The sequence below is a fragment of the Salmo salar genome, chromosome 15 (assembly GCF_965601325.2).
Source record: "Salmo salar chromosome 15, fSalSal1, whole genome shotgun sequence".
Lineage (NCBI taxonomy): Eukaryota > Metazoa > Chordata > Actinopteri > Salmoniformes > Salmonidae > Salmo > Salmo salar.
Genome location: NC_138305.1, coordinates 89764498 through 89782400, shown reverse-complemented (window position 1 = coordinate 89782400; position 17903 = coordinate 89764498). Strand labels below are relative to the sequence as shown.

The following is a 17903-nucleotide window of genomic DNA, read 5'->3' as shown; positions in this document are numbered from 1 at the left end:
TACGAATAAATCCCACACCTGAGGAGATCCTCTTCGCTCCCTCGGTGATCGAGGTACACTTGGTCTGAAGGTTTGAGTAGAGACCACAAAAACCTAAGGTTGTTGAATTCCTAACCAAACCACGTGGAGCATTGGCTACACGGGTGGAAATGGTTAAACTCAGACTATCGATCCCGACAGAATAAGAGCAAATCTTAGATACTAATTACTAGTCTGCAGCTAGACCGCCGAAACTGCTATTCTAGAACAACATTTCTGAATGGTACTCCGAAGTATCCATTCTAACCACGAAAGACGCTTGGATGAACTTTCCAACAGAAAGACGGACGATTCCAACAGAGATCACGACGACATTGATTGCAATTATTCCCGAATGAGTGAGTGTTCATGTGCAAAGGATTAGCATTTCAATTAATATAATTAGCAACTTTGTAGGGACTCTTGTCTTTCGCGCCCTTCTCAGTCCACACCCACTTCCCTTTGTCTACCAAGCCGTCATATCGGCTTAACCCACTAGGGAACCTCCCCTATCATTTCCTTGCAACCACATCTGTTTGTTTATGCAGTTCTGTGATTATTTAGTTGGTTAGTAAATAAATGATTAAGACAATTGGTGTATGGATGATTCATAGTAAAGGCTGGGTTCGTGCAGATAACCAACAATTTACGACGTTTGGAATGAAACTAACGTGAGGTAAAGAATAATTCATTAATTAGAAGACTATATTAGGAAAATTACAACTTTGTAATCTGAAGATTTTCCTTGGTGCCCCGACTTCCTAGTTAATTACATTTACATGATTAGTTTAATCACGTAATAATAATTAGACAATTGATTTGATAAAATAAGTCTTCACTTTAATTATGCCAGACGCGACACCTCCAACACTCTACTCAGCAAATTGGATGCAGTCTATCAGTGCCATCCGTTTTGTCACCAAAGCCCCATATACTACCCACCACTGCGACCTGTATGCTCTCGTTGGCTGGCCCTCGCTACATATTCGTCGCTAAACCCATTGGCTCCAGGTCATCTAAGCCTTTCCTAGGTAAAGCCCCGCCTCATCTCAGCTCACTGGTCACCATAGCAACACCCACCCGTAGCACACTCTCCAGCAGGTTTATTTCACTGGTCATCCCCAAAATCCATACCTTCTTTGGCCGCCTTTACTTCCAGTTCTCTGCTGCCAATGACTGGAACGAATTGCAAAAATCACTGAAGCTGGAGACTTATCTCCCTCTCTAACTTCAGGCACCAGCTGTCAGAGCAGTTTACCGATCACTGTACCTGTAAATGGCACACTCAACTACCTCCTCCCCATATTGTTATTTATTTATGTATTTTGCTCTTTTGCATCCCATTATCTCTACTTGCACATCTATCACTCCAGTGTTAATGCTAAATTGTAATTATTTTGCATCTATGGCCTATTTATTGCCTTACCTCCCTAATCTTACTACAGTTGCACAAACTGTACATATATTTTTCTATTGTGTTATTGACTATGTTTGTTTATCCCATGTAACTCTGTCACACTGCTTTGCTTTATCTTGGCCAGGTTGCAGTTGTAAATGACAACTTTCTCTCAACTGGCCTACCTGGTTAAATAAAGGTGAAATAAAACAATTATAAAAATGGCCCCCTAGATATGATGCATTGAATTGAAATGGCTTTCAGGCTGCTTACTATCAACCATGGTAAATGTGTTGGCTGTGTGTGTCCTCTTGTCTTTGGTTCATCTCAGGACCTGCAGGAAGTCTCAGCTGATTGACTTGGAGAAAGAGGGTTACAGGCCTTCTTTCATGGATGACTTTCAACCCGACATCATAATATCTGACTGGTGAGGAATATTAGGATTTTGTCATTCAGTGTCTGCTACTCTATACTTGTCAGAGGAATAGACTACTGTACAACTTGTATGTTTGTGTCCATATCAGGTATGCTCCACGCTGGGACTGTGGATCTGAATATGAGATCTGTGTTGAGTTGCTAAATCATAAGAAGAAGCCAATTAAGAAGTTTAGTCCAGATACTGTTGTCTTTCAACAGTGGAATGATCAGAAATGGAATCAGGTAAAACCTTCAGACTTTAAGATAATTCTCCATATACATGGGTCTGTAAATAGCTGAGTACACAATCAACAATGTGATTTCTCCTTGTCTTGTGCATTAGACATTTTCAGTGACTGCATTGCACAAAAAAAATGTGCACACTAAACAATTGAAAGTTAAATAGTGCAGATAAAAACGAGGTAAAAACGTTGCGCATGCATACACACTTTTTCACAGGTTTTTCTTTATTTTTACTGTTTTCTACATTGTAGAATAATGGTGAAGACATCAACACTATGAAATGGCACATATGGAATCATGTACTAAACAAAAAAAGTGTTAAACATATCAAAATATGTTTTAGATTTTTCAAAGTAGCCACCCTTTGCCTTGACAGCTTTGTACACTCTTGGCATTCTCTCAACCAGCTTCCCCTGGAATGCTATTCCAACAGTCTTGAAGGAGATCCCACATACGCTGAGCACTTGTTGGCTGCTTTTCCTTCACTCTGCGGTCCAACTCATCCCAAACCATCTCATTTGGGTTGAGGTCAGGTGATTTGTGGCAGCCAGGTTATCTGATGCAGCACTCCACACTCTCCTTGGTCAAACAGCCCTTACACAGCCTGAAGGTGTGTTGTGGTCATTGTCCTTTTGAAAAACAAATGATAGTCCCACTAAGCGCAATCCAGATGGGATGGCCATCACTGTAGATTGCTGTGGTAGCCGTGCTGGTTCAGTGTGCCTTGAATTCTAAATAAATCACTGAGTGTCACTAGCAAAGCACCATCACACTTCCTCCTCCATGCTTCACATTGGGGACTACCAATGCTGCGATCATCCGTTCACCTACTCTGCGTCTCAAAGACGAGGCGGTTGGAACCAAAAATCTCAAATTTGGACTCATCAGACCAAAGGGCAGATTTCCACCGGTCTAATGTCCATTGATTGTATTTCTTGGCCCAAGCAAGTCTCGTTATTAGTGTCCTTTAGTAGTAGTTTCTTTGCAGCAATTTGACCATGAAGGCCTGTTTCACGCAGTCTCCTCTGAACAGTTGATGTGTGTTACTTGAACTCGGTGAAGCATTTATTTGGGCTGCAATTTCTGAGGCTGGTAACTCTAATGAATATATCCTCTGCAGCAGCAGTCTTCCTTTCCTGTGGCGGTCCTCATGAGAGCTAGTTTCATAGCGCTTGATGATTTTTGCGACCGCATTTGAAGAAACGGTCAAAGTTCTTAATTTTCCACATTGACAGACCTCCCTGTCTTAGGACTGTTTCTCTTAGCTAATTTGAGCTGTTCTTGCTATAATATAGACTTGGTCTTTTACCAAATAGGGTTATCTTCTGTATTTTTCTTTTACCTTTATTTAACTAGGCAAGTCAGTTAAGAACAAATTCTTATTTTCAATAACGGCCTAGGAACAGTGGGTTAACTGCCTTGTTCAGGGGCAGAACGACAGATTTGTACCTTGTCAGCTCGGGGATTTGAACTTGCAACCTTTCGGTTACTAGTCCAACGCTCTAACCGCTAGGCTACGCTGCCACCCCTACCTTGTCACAACACAACTGATTGGCTCAAACGCATTAAGGAAAGAAATTCCAGTAATTAACTTAACTTGGCACAACTGTTAATTGAAATGCATTCCAGGTGACTACCTCATGAAGCTGGTTGAGAGAATGCCAAGAGTGTGCAACGGGTAGCTACTTTGAATAATCTCACAAAATAAATGTTGATTTGTTTAACACTTTTGTTTACTATATGATGCCATATGTGTTAATTCATAGTTGGTCTTCACCCTGGAATGAGTAGGTGTCCAAACTTGTATGTATGGTATGTATACATACACACATTTCCCAATTAAATAAAGCATACTAATTACAATTGAACATATTACCTTTTCAATGTTTCAGATGACTCATGTGTTCAAAAATTATGGACCAGGTGTGCGTTACATCCGATTCATTCATGGAGGAAATGACACTCAGTTCTGGGCCGGCTGGTATGGAATTCGGGTCACCAACAGTAGCGTCGAGATCTGCCCATCGGTGGACAGAGATTTCGGTGTTCCCATTTACTCTCCTAAGAGGTTATATTTGAATATTTTGCCGACCTGCACGCTTTGAAACCTCTCTTAGCGTAGTGTACATCTTTCTGTCTTTTCAGCCTTAGGCAATAGGCACATTGATGTTTCTCTGTGGATATAAATGATTCTGGCTGTACAATACAGGTAACTGCCAAAATAATGGAAATGCTTGAGTAAATGAGGGATACAAAGTATATTGAAAACAGGTACTTCCACGCAGGTGTTGTTCCTGAGTTAATTAAGCAATTAACATCCCATTGTACTTAGGGTCATGTATAAAAATGCCCAGTTGCCCATTATTTTGGTTACTATTGCTAGAGGAGATCTCAGTGACTTTGAAAGAGGGGTCTCAAAGGAGCATAGTGGTCGGTCTGTCTCAGTCACCAGATCTCAACCCAATTGAACACTTATGGGAGATTCTGAAGCGGTGCCTGAGACAGCGTTTTCCACCACCATCCAACAAAACACCAAATTATGGAATTTCTCATGGAAGAATGGTGACGCCTCCCTACAATGGAGTTCATCACACAGAATATATGTATGCTAAGGCACATTGAAGCTGTTCTAGCTAGTGGTGGCCAGCGCCCTATTAAGTCTGTTACCTTTATCATTTGTGTCCATCTCTGAATTGTACAGAGCAAAGCAAAAATTCACATTATATGCCTGGAATACTTCAATGTATTTCTGCTTTGCTCTGTACAATTCAGAGGAAGACAGACCAAAGGAAAGTGTGAACTTGAATGTAATGTATTATGTACATAAACGTCTGACCCATTTTGACAAAAACATCTTTTAAGAAACGTAGTTGAACGCTTTTGCTTGTACTCACCTATATCTTAATGTAATTGTTGTCATGTACAGTGCCTTCAAAGTATTCATACCCCTTGACTTACTCCACATTTTCTTGTTACAGCCAGAATTCAAAATGTATTAATTAAATTTTTCTAAAACATGTATACACATTACCCCATAATTGTTGCTCATTTATTGTAAATTAAATGCAGATCTCATTTACACAAGTATTCACACCCCTGAGGCAAATGTTAGAATCATCTTTGGCAGAGATTACAGCAGTGAGTCTTTCTGGGTAAGTCTCTAAGAGCTTTGCATACATGGATTGTATAATATTTGCACATTCTTTTTAAAATTTAAGCTAAGTCAAGTTGGTTGTTGACCATTGCTAAACAGCCATTTTCAAGTCTTGCCATAGATTTTCAAAAGGATTTAAGTCAAAACTAACTAGGCCACTCAGGAACGTTCAATGATGTCTTGGTAAGCAATTCCAGTGTATATTTGGCCTTGTGTTTTAGGTTATTGTCCTGTTGGAAAGGTGAATTTGTCTGTTGCAAAGCAGACTGATCCAAGTTTTCCCTTAGGATTTTGCCTGTGGTTAGATATCTTCTGTTTCTTTAAATAAAAATAAAAAACCTCTAGTCTTTGCTGATGACCAGCATACCCATAACATCATGCTGCCACCATCATGCTTGAAAATTAGAAGAGTGGTACTCTGTGATGTGTTGTTGGATTTGCCCCAAACATAACTTCTGTCCCGAATACAAAAGCGTTAATTTCTTTGCCACGTTTTTCTTTTTTTCTTTCCAGTTTTAGTTTAGTGCCTTACTGCGAACAGGATGAAAGTTTTGAAATATTTTTATTCTGTGCCGGTTTCCTTTTCACACTCATTTAGGTTATTATTGTGGAATAACTAGTGTTTTTGATCCATCCTCAGTTTTCTCCTATCACAGCCATTAAACTGTAACAGTTTTAAAATCACCATTGGCCTCATGGTAAAATCCCTGAGAGGTTTCCTTTCTCTCCGGCAACTGAGTTAGGAAGGACGCCTGTATCTTTTTTGTAGTGACTGGGTGTATTGATACACAAGTGTAATTAATAACTTCATGCTCAAAGGGATATTCAATGTTAATCTACTAATATGTGCCCTTCTTTGCAATGCATTGGAAAACCTCCCTGGTCTGTGGTTAAATCTGTGTTTTGAAATTCACTGCTCAACTGAGGGACCTTACAATTATCTGTATGTGTGCGGTACAGAGATGAGGTCATTCAAAATCATGTTAAACACTTGCACACAGTGAGTCCATGCAAGATTATGACTTGTTAAACAACTTTTTACTCTTAAACATTTTTTATTTTTTTAATTAAAAAAAATGTTTACCTGATTTGTTAAGTATTAATTGCTAACAATACAGGCACTACATCAATATACTGAGGCCCCCATACTTGAAGTGCATTCGGAAAGTATTCAGACCCCTTAACTTTTTCCACATTTTGTTACGTTACAGCCTTATTCCAAAATTGATTACATGATGAGGAAACCAGTTAAATCTACACACAATACTCCATAGTGACAAATTGAAAACATGTATTTAGAAATTTTTGCAAATGTATAAAAAAAACAATACCTTATTTACATAAGTGTTCAGACCCTTTGCTATGAGACTTGAAATTGAGTTCAGGTGCATCCTGTTTCCATTGATCATCCTTGAGATGTTTCTACAACTTGATTGGAGTCCACCTGTGGTAGATTCAATTGATTGGACATGATTTGGAAAGGCACACCTGTCTATATAAGCTCCCACAGTTGACAGTGCATGTCAGAAATTCTGCAGTATTGAAAGTCCCCAAGAACACAGTGGCCACAGTATTCAGACCCTTCACTCAGTACTTTGTTGAAGCACCTAACAGCGATTACAGCCTTGAGTCTTCTTGGGTATGATGCTGAAAGTTTTGCACACCTGTATTTGGGGAGTTTCTCCTATTCTTTTCTGCAGATCCTCTCAAGCTCTGTCAGTTTGGATTGGTTGCACAGCTATTTTCAGGTCTCTCCAGAGATGTTCGATCAGGTTCTAGTCCGGGCTCTGGCTGGGCCACTCAAGGACATTGATACTTGTCCTGAAACCACTCCTGCGTTGTTTTGTCTGTGTGCTTAGGGTCGTTGTCATGTTGGAAGGTGAACCTCTTCCCCCCCCCCCCCCCCCCCCATCTGAGGTCCTGAGCGCTCTTGAGTAGGTTTTAATCGAGGATCTCTCTGTACTTTGCTCAGTTCATCTTTGCCTCGATCCTGACTAGTCTCTCAGTCCATGCCGCTGAAAAACGGCCCCACAGCATGATGCTGCCACCATCATGCTTCTCTGTAGGGATGGTGCCAGGTTTCCTCCAGATGTGATACTTGACATTCAGGCCAAAGAGTTCAATTTTGGTTTCATCAGACCAGAGAATCTTGTTTCTCATGGTCTGAGTCTTTAGGTCCCTTTTGGCAAACTCCAAGTGGGCTGTCATGTTCCTTTTTACGTCTGTCCATTCTACTATGAAGGCCTGATTGGTGGAGTGCTGCAGAGATGGTTGTCCTTCTGGATGGTTCTCCCATCTCCACAGAGGAACTCTGGAATTCTGTCAGGGTTACCATCGGGTTCTTGGTCACCCTGACCATGGCCCTTCTCCCCCAATTGATCAGTTTTGCCTTGCGACCAGCTCTTGGAAGAGTCTTGGTGATTCCAAACATCTTCCATTTAAGAATGATGGAGGCCACTGTGTTGTTGGGGAGCTTCAATGTTGCAGAAATGTTTTGGTAGTGGGTCAACGTGAGCATTATGTATTGTTCTGTACATAAATTGTTACATTTCCTTTGGTACTGCATATGTTAATTTGTGGTTGTCCATCATCCATTTCGTTGTATATGTTACTAGTTGCAATTTATACAATATGCCTTTAAGTAATCTGTCTTATGTAACCATACCAAATGTAACATATCATACTCATTTGAGTGTCCCGGATTTACGTTAACCATGTTACATCTAGTCTTTGAGACCAGTCTGAGTGGGTAGGTCCCCCCCTGTTTTGTTCTGTTTGCTTCATTTAAGAAACATTTTGCAACAGAATCAGCAGATTGAATATGCCCCAATTATCACTCCCTTCAGCAGCGCTCTGCTTTGGAGAGCAAAGCCGGACACAGTTCTCATCCTGAGGATCGTAAGGTGTAGTGCCCTCTCCCTCTGGGCAGAAGACACTCACAAAATCAACAGAAGTCTACTTCTGGATACTTTGACCAATTGACAGAAGGTCCGTGTACCTTGTGGCCAATGGTTTTCTGAGTGAAAGTGGAAAATTAGGTTATGTGAAAATGGCCTGGTTTAATAATCTATATATAATAACTGAAACGGCTTGTTTTTTTTGTTCTCCTTTTTTGCATGGAAACCGTTACCACGGTTAAATTAGGGTACCAAAACCTCATGATACTTATGATACCAACGTTTTAGAATACCGTAGTACCGTTTCATATGATACTACCTAATTTTTCAGCCCTACCAATCTAAAGAACCTGCTGACACTGGTTATAAATGTTTATAAAGTCTTTTAATAAATTCAATTGAATTTAAGCAACAGCCACTAGTCTCTTGTATGCGCCGTCCGCTCTTCCTGTGCATTGTCGTAGAAATTATAATCAAAGAAAACAACACTTTTAGAAGATTTGCAAAAATGAAGCAATCAATCATCACCAAGAATGGTTCAGAATTGAAAGTGTTGGTTCCACTTTTCTGGGCTCTGTTATTTACTTAACAAATAAGGAATACTCAAAATGTGCACTTATAAATCATAACAATTTTAATAAAAATACAGCTGTAGACAGAAGTCAAAGATCAAACGTCAGACATACAAAATGCGCACAAATTCCATTATTAACAAAAAAAAAAGGTATCTCCTGAGTTCTGCCCCGAACAAAAGAAAGACAGGATCTTATATACCCGAGATCACACCTTATGGTGTGATCTATGTCAAAACTTATTTCTAACACAAGGTTTCTGAGAACCTGTCTCAGCGGTATGCAAATCTGCCCTTGTTTCAGAGCAAAACAGACGGTGTCTCACTATCACCCACAGTCCCTTTTCTCACCTTTTCTCAGACGCGGGGCTGCGGGTTTTGGCAGTGAGCTCGACACAGAGGTCTCAATATTCAGCTATACAGTGAGCATAAGTACAATGACACGTAAGCAAATTAATAACAACAATCAATGGTGGGGGTCTTCAGAAGACCCCCAAAATCAACTTTAACCCTTCAAAAGCTTAACAAGCATAGTCGGGTCTCTGATTTTATAGAACAATACATACTTTTTGTATATGTGGCATTCAGCAGATGGTGTGTGTAAAAGGCAATTAGTTGTCTGTGCAGATTTAAGGTGGCACGAGGTTGATAGCCCGAGGGCTCAACCGTGTAACTGCATTCACAACAGCAAACACTATAATGTGCTCCTTTCTGCAGGTTTCCATACATGTGACTTGTTGTAGATAGTAAACCCACAGGATGTCACATGCTACGGTCGCACCCAAACGTCTCTTTAGCTGTATGCCCAGTCTTAGAACTAAGTCACACAGACAAATTTGTATCAAGTTAGAAAAACACTAGAATAACGAGAGATTATTCTTTAAGCAGTAAAACACAGGATAGCATGACTTGTAAATTTCCACGACAGCACCTATTCCTCCATCAGTTTTTAAAAATATAATTTAGCTGTAATAACGAGCGGGGATGCTGACCCTGATATGGGTTCTGTTAGATTTGTAAATGTGTTACATTGGAACAGCGCACAGAGCGAGCAAAGTTGATACAATTATACAATGTATACAATGTATCACCTGTTATAACCAAGCATACAGGCCAGCTTGAGTAGACTTTGCAAGTTTGCTGTCACGCAGCCTCAGAGTGCCAGAGAGGGGAAATGGAGCAGCTTCAAAGCAAAGAGAGCAGCTTGTGTCTAGCCTAAATGATAAAAAATATGACCCGTATGACCTGAGATACCTTTTTTTTTTTTTTTCTTAATAATGGAATTTGTGCGCATTTTAGATCATTTCACAAACCATGTCGTGGGCCATTTTAAACGAATTGTAAAAAAGGCTGTCCTGCTCCTCTCCTCTACCTAACTTCCCCTCACAGTCCCTTCAATTTCCCTTAAGTCTCATTAATTTGGCTCCTCTGCCTACCTAAGCAACCCAGTCTCTAATTTTTATTCAATAATAGCACAAACTTATGGAGCATCAAACTCAATTACATAGCCCTGCCATTCCCAACCATCAGAGCACTTGGAAATGTGCATCTGGACACTGCACCCACCCACTCAGGTCAGAGTGTTATCTTGTCCAAAGAGGGAGAAGAAACATGTTTCTGAGGACTTTCTGTTTTTGACAGTAACACGAATGTCTGAATGTTGTGCGTACAACGAAATGTAAGTTGCAGGGGGGTTTATTGGGGGGTTTTACATGCTGTGTAATAATAATTACCACTAATTACTTACTGTTACTTTAACTTTCAGACATTTGTCCTACTTTATGGCTGTTACTCTTCTTTAATGTTAGTGTTTCCAATACTGCTTTGCCTATTGTGTCATATGTAGTATTATTCCATACTGACAAAAGTGTTATTGCATTGGTTGCACATTCTCAGTCTTGCAGATTCTCACACACGGCTGAAGAGAGAGGGTGCCCCTGCATGTACATATGTATATTGCATAGTTATACCCATGAACTAATTGTTTTCATGTGTGCTTATCTTTGTCTTTATAGAACCACAACTATAAAATTCCAAGTCATACTGATTACTAAATCATATAAACATCTTCAAATGGAAACGGGTGTGTGTGCATGCGTGCGTGAGTGCATGCGTGTGGTGAATATCAAGAGTACAGTGATGTGCCTCAACATCATCTTCTAACCGGACAGCACTATAGAGGACAGAACCAAACCAATAAGTTATAAGTAAACTCAGCAAAAAAAAAGAAACGTCCTCTCACTGTCAACTGCGTTTATTTTCAGCAAACTTAATGTTATGTTCATACACATATTTACACAAGATTCAACAACTGAGACATAAACTGAATAAGTTCCACAGACATGTGACTAACAGATATGGAATAATGTGTCTCTGAACAAAGGGGGGGGGGGGGGTCAAAATCAAAAGTAACAGTCAGTATCTGGTGTGGCCACCAGCTGCATTAAGTACTGCAGTGCATCTCCTCCTCATGGACTGTACCAGATTTGCCAGTTCTTGCTGGGAGATGTTTCCCTACTCTTCCACCAAGGCACTTGCAAGTTCCCGGACATTTCTGGGGGGAATGGCCCTAGCCCTCACCCTCCGATCCAACAGGTCCCAGACGTACTCAATGGGATTGAGATCCGGGCTCTTCTCTGGCCATGGCAGAGCACTGACATTCCTGTCTTGCAGGAAATCACGCACAGAACGAGCAGTATGGCTGGTGGCATTTTCATGCTGGAGGGTCATGTCAGGATGAGCCTGCAGGAAGTGTACCACATGAGGGGGGAGTATGTCTTCCCTGTAACGCACAGCTTTGAGATTGCTTGTAATGCAACAAGCTCAGTCCGATGATGCTGTGACACACCGCCCCAGACCATGACGGACCCTCCCTCCAAATCGATCCCACTCCAGACTACAGACCTCGGTGTAACGCTCATTCCTTCGACGATAAACGCGAATCCAACCATCTCCCCTGGTGAGACAAAACCGTGACTCGTCAGTGAAGAGCACTTTTTGCCAGTCCTGTCTGGTCCAGCGATGGTGGGTTTGTGCCCATAGGCAACGTTGGTGCCGGTGATGTCTTGTGAGGACCTGCCTTACAACAGGCCTACAAGCCCTCAGTCCAGCCTCTCTCAGCCTATTGCGGACAGTCTGAGCACTGATGGAGGGATTGTGCGTTCCTGGTGTAACTCGGGCAGTTGTTGTTGCCATTCTGTACGTGTCCTGCAGGTGTGTGTTCGGATGTACCGATCCTGTGCAGGTGTTGTTACATGTGGTCTGCCACTGCGAGGACAATCAGCTGTCTGTCCTGTCTCCCTGTAGCGCTGTCTTAGGCATCTCACAGTACGGACATTGCAATTTATTGCCCTGGCCACATCAGCAGTCCTCATGCCACCTTGCAGCATGCCTAAGGCAAGTTCACGCAGATGAGCAGGAACCCTGCTCTTTCTTTTGGTGTTTTCCAGGGTCAGTAGAAAGGCCTCTTTAGTGTCCTAAGTTTTCATAACTGTGACCTTAATTGCCTACCGTCTGTAAGCTGTTAGTGTCTTAACGACCGTTACACAGGTGCATGTTCATTAATTGTTTATTGTTCATTGAACAAGCATGGGAAACAGTGTTTAAACCCTTTACAATGAAGATCTGTGAAGTTGTTCGGATTTTTACCAATTATCTTTGAAAGACAGGGTCCTGAAAAAGGGACATTTCTTTTTTTGCTGAGTTTATATAGCGGGTGAGGGCATTCACAGCCGACCGCTCAGACGGGTGAGGGCATGATTGAGTGCTGTGCGATAACGATGGCTAGTCGACGAACCACTCTTAGATGATTCGTTGAGAGCCCCGACACAAAGGATACACCCCCTTAGTCTACATGACAAACAGCAGATGTGTGGAATGGGTCACAAGGTTAGACTTGATATATGAGAAAGAGGAATCCCCCAGGCAGATAGCATTTGCCATGAAGACTGTTCTTATTGTAGAGTTTGGTGCCTAAGACAAGACTCTGAAATCAATTGTCAACTCCAGATACCCCTATCTCAAGAAAAACTAATGTCCTTGACCACACGCCTAGACCAGCTCACTGAGGGGAGTGAGCCTCTAGGTCCTACACTATCCCAGGATAGGTGCAACATCAGAGATGACTTACAATGGTTCCAGACACTACCCCACACATCTTGTCTCAGACCTTATTTCCCCCAAAGCCGAAGGAGGGAGTGACTGCGCACAGACATTGTGGGGACAAGTAATTGGTTCCCCATTAATCACGCCATCCCTTCACATGGTTTGTAATAGGTAAAGATACACATCTACATGTGAAGACAAGGTTCCCTCCTGTCCTCTTTTCGTTCTGATATTTTGCATAGCAACAGGGACATGTGATAGACAAGCCTGACTTCTCCCCTCTCTGGGCCCCAGGTGACTGAGGCCCATATGAAGGAGGAAGTGCAACTGCCAACACCAGAGTCCGAAGGGATACATTCTAATAACAAGAGTTCAACAGTTCAATCATATAAGCATATTATGTAGCGGGTTTCAGGTAAGACTCAGATGCAGACAACGTCGAAGTAACAACAGTTTATTAATCCAACAGGGGTAAGCAAAAGACAGGTCAAGGGCAGGCAGGGGTCATAATCCAGATAGGTGGGGCAAAGGTACAGGACGGCAGGCAGGGTCAGGGCAGGCAGAAAAGGTCTACACCGGGAAAACTAGAAAACAGGAACAGAGGGAAAAACGCTGGTAGGCTTGACGAAACAAAACGAATTGGCAACAGACAAACAGAGAACACAGGTACAAATACACAGGGGAAGATCGGTGACACCTAGAGGGGGGTGGAGACAATCACAAAGTCAGGGGAAACAGATCAAGGTGTGACATTATGCAGATAAGACATCTTATCTATGTTACCAAGCTAATTCTGATTCTTCCGCCACAATATCTGTGATACTTGGGACGTCCCTTCCCTAAACCCTGTTCTAAAAGGCAGGTTACCTCCAAGCAAATCTGGTTATAAGGATGTGATGGTTGTGATGATGTCATTTCAACCAGTTTTGCCCACAGGGTAATTTAGGCCTGGAACAATGTGTCCATTTGTAATCTAATTTCTTCCATTTTTGGATATAACAAAATGATGGAGAATAAAAATGAATTGAAGACCTGTGTGGAATTGTCTTGATAGTCTTGCACTGCATCATTAAAATTACATTTTAGGGATGGCTGTATTTCTAAACTCTGAACACCCCAGACTTTTAATGTAACTCTTGACCCTATGGGCCCTAAAAGCAAGTTGATTTATTAGCTTGATTCTAGATCAAAGAAATTGATTAGTTATTGTGAGAGGAGACAAAATGTATTTCATTATCCAAGTATCAGTTCATAGTCAGCACGTTGCTTTGTTACATTTACATTACATTTATGTCATTTAGCAGACGCTCTTAGCCAGAGCGACTTACAAATTGGTGCATTCACCTTATGATATCCAGTGGAACAACCACTTTACAATAGTACATCTATATATATTTTTTTTTGGGGGGGGGTTAGAAGGATTACTTAATCCTATCCCAGGTATTCCTTAAAGAGGTGGAGTTTCAGGTGTCTCTGGAAGGTGGTGATTGTTACAACAATATTACTACATAGATTTGTATTATTATTATCTGTTAACTGAATGCAGTAATGGAAACAGTTTGCAGTTGTACTTTCAAATACAATACAAGTTGTTTTAATCACCTACAGTATGAAAACACAACATGTAAAGTGTTGGTCCAATGTTTCGTGAGCTGAAATAAAATAAACCAGAAATGTTCCATATTTTGTCCACAAATTTGTTACATCCCTGTTAGTGAGCATTTCTGCTTTGCCAAGATAATCATCCACCTAACAGGTATGGCATATCAAGAAGCTGATTCACCAGCATGATCATTACGCAGGTGCATCTTGTGCTGGGAACAATAAAAGGCCACTCTAAAATGTGCAGTTTTGTCACACAACAATGCAACAGATGTCTGAACTTTTGAGGGAGTGTGCAGTTGCCATCCTGACTGTAGGAATGTCCACCACAGCTGTTGCCAGAGAATTGAATGTTAATTCTCTACCATAAGCTGCCTCCAAAGTTTGAGAATTTGGCAGTACGTCCCACCGGCTTCACAACTGCAGACCACATGTAACCACGCCAGCCCAGGACCTCCACATCCAGCTTCTTCACCTATGGGATCTGACACAAGCCACCCGGACAGCTGATAAAATTGGGTTTGCACAACTGAAGAATTTCTGCACAAGCTGTCAGAGACCGCCTCAGGGAAGCTCATCTGCATGTTCGTCGTTCTCACCAGGGTCTTGACCTGACTGCAGTTTGGCGTCGTAACCAACTTCAGTGGGCAAATGCTCACTTTCGATGGCCACTGGCACACTGGAGAAGTGTGCTCTTCACGGATGAATCCTGGTTTCAACAGTACCGGGCAGATCTGTACTGCGTTGTGTTGGTGAGCGATTTGCTGATGTCAACATTGTGAACAGAGTGCCCCATGGTGGTGGTGGGGTTATGGTATGGGCAGGCATAAGCTACAGAAAACAAACACAATTACATTTTATCGATGGCAATTTGAATGCCTAGAGAGAACATGACGAGATCCTCGTTATGCACGTTATAGTCTTGTGAAGGCTGGCTGAATTCTGGCAAAGAGTATCTTATTTTACCTTAGCATGTCTACAGATTCTCCCTTCTTCCTGTTTTTGTTTGCTTGGAAATCTTGATACTGGAGACTGTTATCTGAAGAAACTGTGTAACCAAGGGTTGGTTATCCTCCCACAATGTCAAGTTATGTATCACTAGATTTGATTTATTACAAGATTATGGGTAAACTGGGCAACTTTCATAAGGCCTGGATGCCTTAAATAGAATACAGTACGACTAAAGGAGTCTGTATTGAAAACATGCCCATGTCAGGAGAGATACCTGTTTAGGCAATCCCTAGCTGCTGGGCTGCTCAGTCCTGGCCCTGGGGGTCTGCCGTCCTGTGGGTTGTCACTCTGGCCTTGGCCTAACACACCCATGAATGTTTCACTAAGATTCTAAAGCTGAGTCGGATGTGTTGGGTTGGGGCGCTGCAGAGGGTGAGATGGTTTGTTAAAGAAGAATGGTAGAAAGTGTAAGCAGAGTGAGCTGGAGACAGGAGGATAAATGGAAGTGAATGATCGGAGGTGGTAGGTGTGGTGAAGTTCTCAGAGCCCGAGGCTTGCACCGAGGGTCAGGATAAAGATGAGTCTGTGACAGTAGGAGTGAAGTTTTTGGAAAAAGTGGACCCTAGCCTTTTGGCTGATCTATTTGTAATTTCAGGGTGGGTGAAAACAGAGTTGGGTGCTGTGGAATCAGTGAGGGTAATCAGAAGTGGTCTTGTGATCATTGTTTCTGCTGGTCAGAGGGAGCAGGCGCTCTGTGTTAAACGAATGGGGTAAGAGATGTGAATTGTTTTGCTCCCAAGAAAAGGATGCCATTGAAAGGAGTGATTACTGGGGTAGCGGTAAATGTGAAAGTTTACCAAGTAAAGGGGAAGATTCCTGGTGTTTGTGATGCTCGTCGTTTGGTGCGCGCAGGAAGGGTGGCGTGAGTGGTGAAACAGAAGTGTCGTTGTCTGTTCTTTTGAGTTTTGATGTTGTGTCTTTGCCTGATAAAGAGATGTTAGGATATATAAGTTATCCTGTACATTACGTTGTTACAGGTGTCAAGCTTATGGGAATGTGGCAGAAGTGTGAAGGTTCCTATGTGTGAGAAGTGTGCAGAAGGGCATGAAGCAAAGAAATGTGTAGCATTGGGGACAAAATTGGTATGTGTTAATTGTAGGGGTGCCCATGGGCTGGGGATCAGAAATGTCCGGTGCGAGAGAGGCAGGTTGAGGTTTCCACGGTTAGAGATGTGCAGAAGTTGTCATATGCTGAGGCAGTGAAGAAAGTAGAGGAAGATGGGTCAAGGGGGAGGGATCCTGAGAGGAGTGGTGTGAGGAGTAGATCTGTACCAGTACAGAGGGATAAACCAACAAGTGATATATGTTTCAGTAAGATTGGATTTTTAGCATTTATAGCAATGGTTATTAACTGTACTGCAGGGATGGAACGTAAGTCACAGAAAATGTAAGTTGTGGTGGCATCTGCAGAGAGGTATTTGGGTGTGCGAGACTTCCCAGCTAGCAATGAAGAATCGGCCCAGAACTGATTGAATCGGCTCAGTGTCGGACTCGGCCTGGAATCAAAATGAATGACTGCCCAGAATCGGCCCAAGTACATCGGGCCGTTTCCGTCTACCGGAATTCAGCCGACTTTGCCGGCATCTTACCAGAATCCCCCCAGAAGCGGCCCGATGCAAATGTAAATAAATGTATACAAAATTACCTGATTTAGTCATTTTAAATATTACTATTATACATTTTATGCATACAAATTATACCCATCCACCCCCTAAAAAAATATGTCGGACTGTACACCTGGGGACCCTGTTAGCGTGCATGCGCCTGGCCCGCCACAGGAGTCGCTACAGTGCGATGAGATAAGGACATCCCGGCCGGCCAAACCCTCCCCTAACTCGGCAGTTTTCACTGCGATGCAGTGTCTTAGACCGCTGCACCACTCGGGAGGCTCCATCCACAAAGTTTTTAATGCTTATCAATTGCCTTGCACAAAGTATAAAATACTAAAATACTACTTAAGCTGGAATTTAATTTAAATGTTAATTGTATTTTTTGATCACAGAAACAATGAGAAAATATGGAACAATAAATAAATAATGAAATGTTATATAAAGCAGCCCGTGTAATCATCTGCCAGAGAGTAGCCCCAATCGGCCTGAGACCCAAGTAATACATTTGGGCCAGATAACTCTCACCAGAATTGTCCCGAGCCCAAAGTAATACATTTGGGCCAGATAACTCTCACCGGAATTGTCCCGAGCCCAAAGTAATACATTTGGGCCAGATAACTCACACCGGAATCGGCCCGAGCTCAATCCCCGCATCCTAGCCATAAGTAATACTGCCTAAGGCGGCCCAGACTCGGGCCACATGACGTCGGCCGAGTCTGACTCTCGAGTGCCCAGACTCAGATGGAATTGGCCCAGATCCACTGTGCTAGCTGGGTTGACATCAGAAAATGTACAGGGTGTGTTAAGGGGTGGTGTCCCAACCTTTCATGCTGTTGGCCTGAAGTAGGACTAAATAGATTTAAATAGTGTAGTAGGGTGGT

General features: G+C 42.2%; 1 protein-coding gene across 3 annotated transcripts in view; it reads left to right on the top strand.

The window, feature by feature from the left end:
- LOC106572395 (F-box only protein 6) overlaps positions 1-5104 on the top strand; it is a 45585-nt gene extending 40481 nt beyond the window's left edge. For all 3 annotated transcript variants that reach the window (XM_014146515.2, XM_082962136.1, XM_014146519.3), the window contains 3 exons: positions 1746-1841; positions 1939-2074; positions 3967-5104. In XM_014146515.2, coding sequence (XP_014001990.1) covers positions 1746-1841; positions 1939-2074; positions 3967-4179 — 445 coding nt within the window. In that variant the 3' untranslated portion in view covers positions 4180-5104. The remainder of the gene's footprint in view (positions 1-1745; positions 1842-1938; positions 2075-3966) is intronic.
- The last annotated feature ends 12799 nt before the right edge of the window (positions 5105-17903 follow it).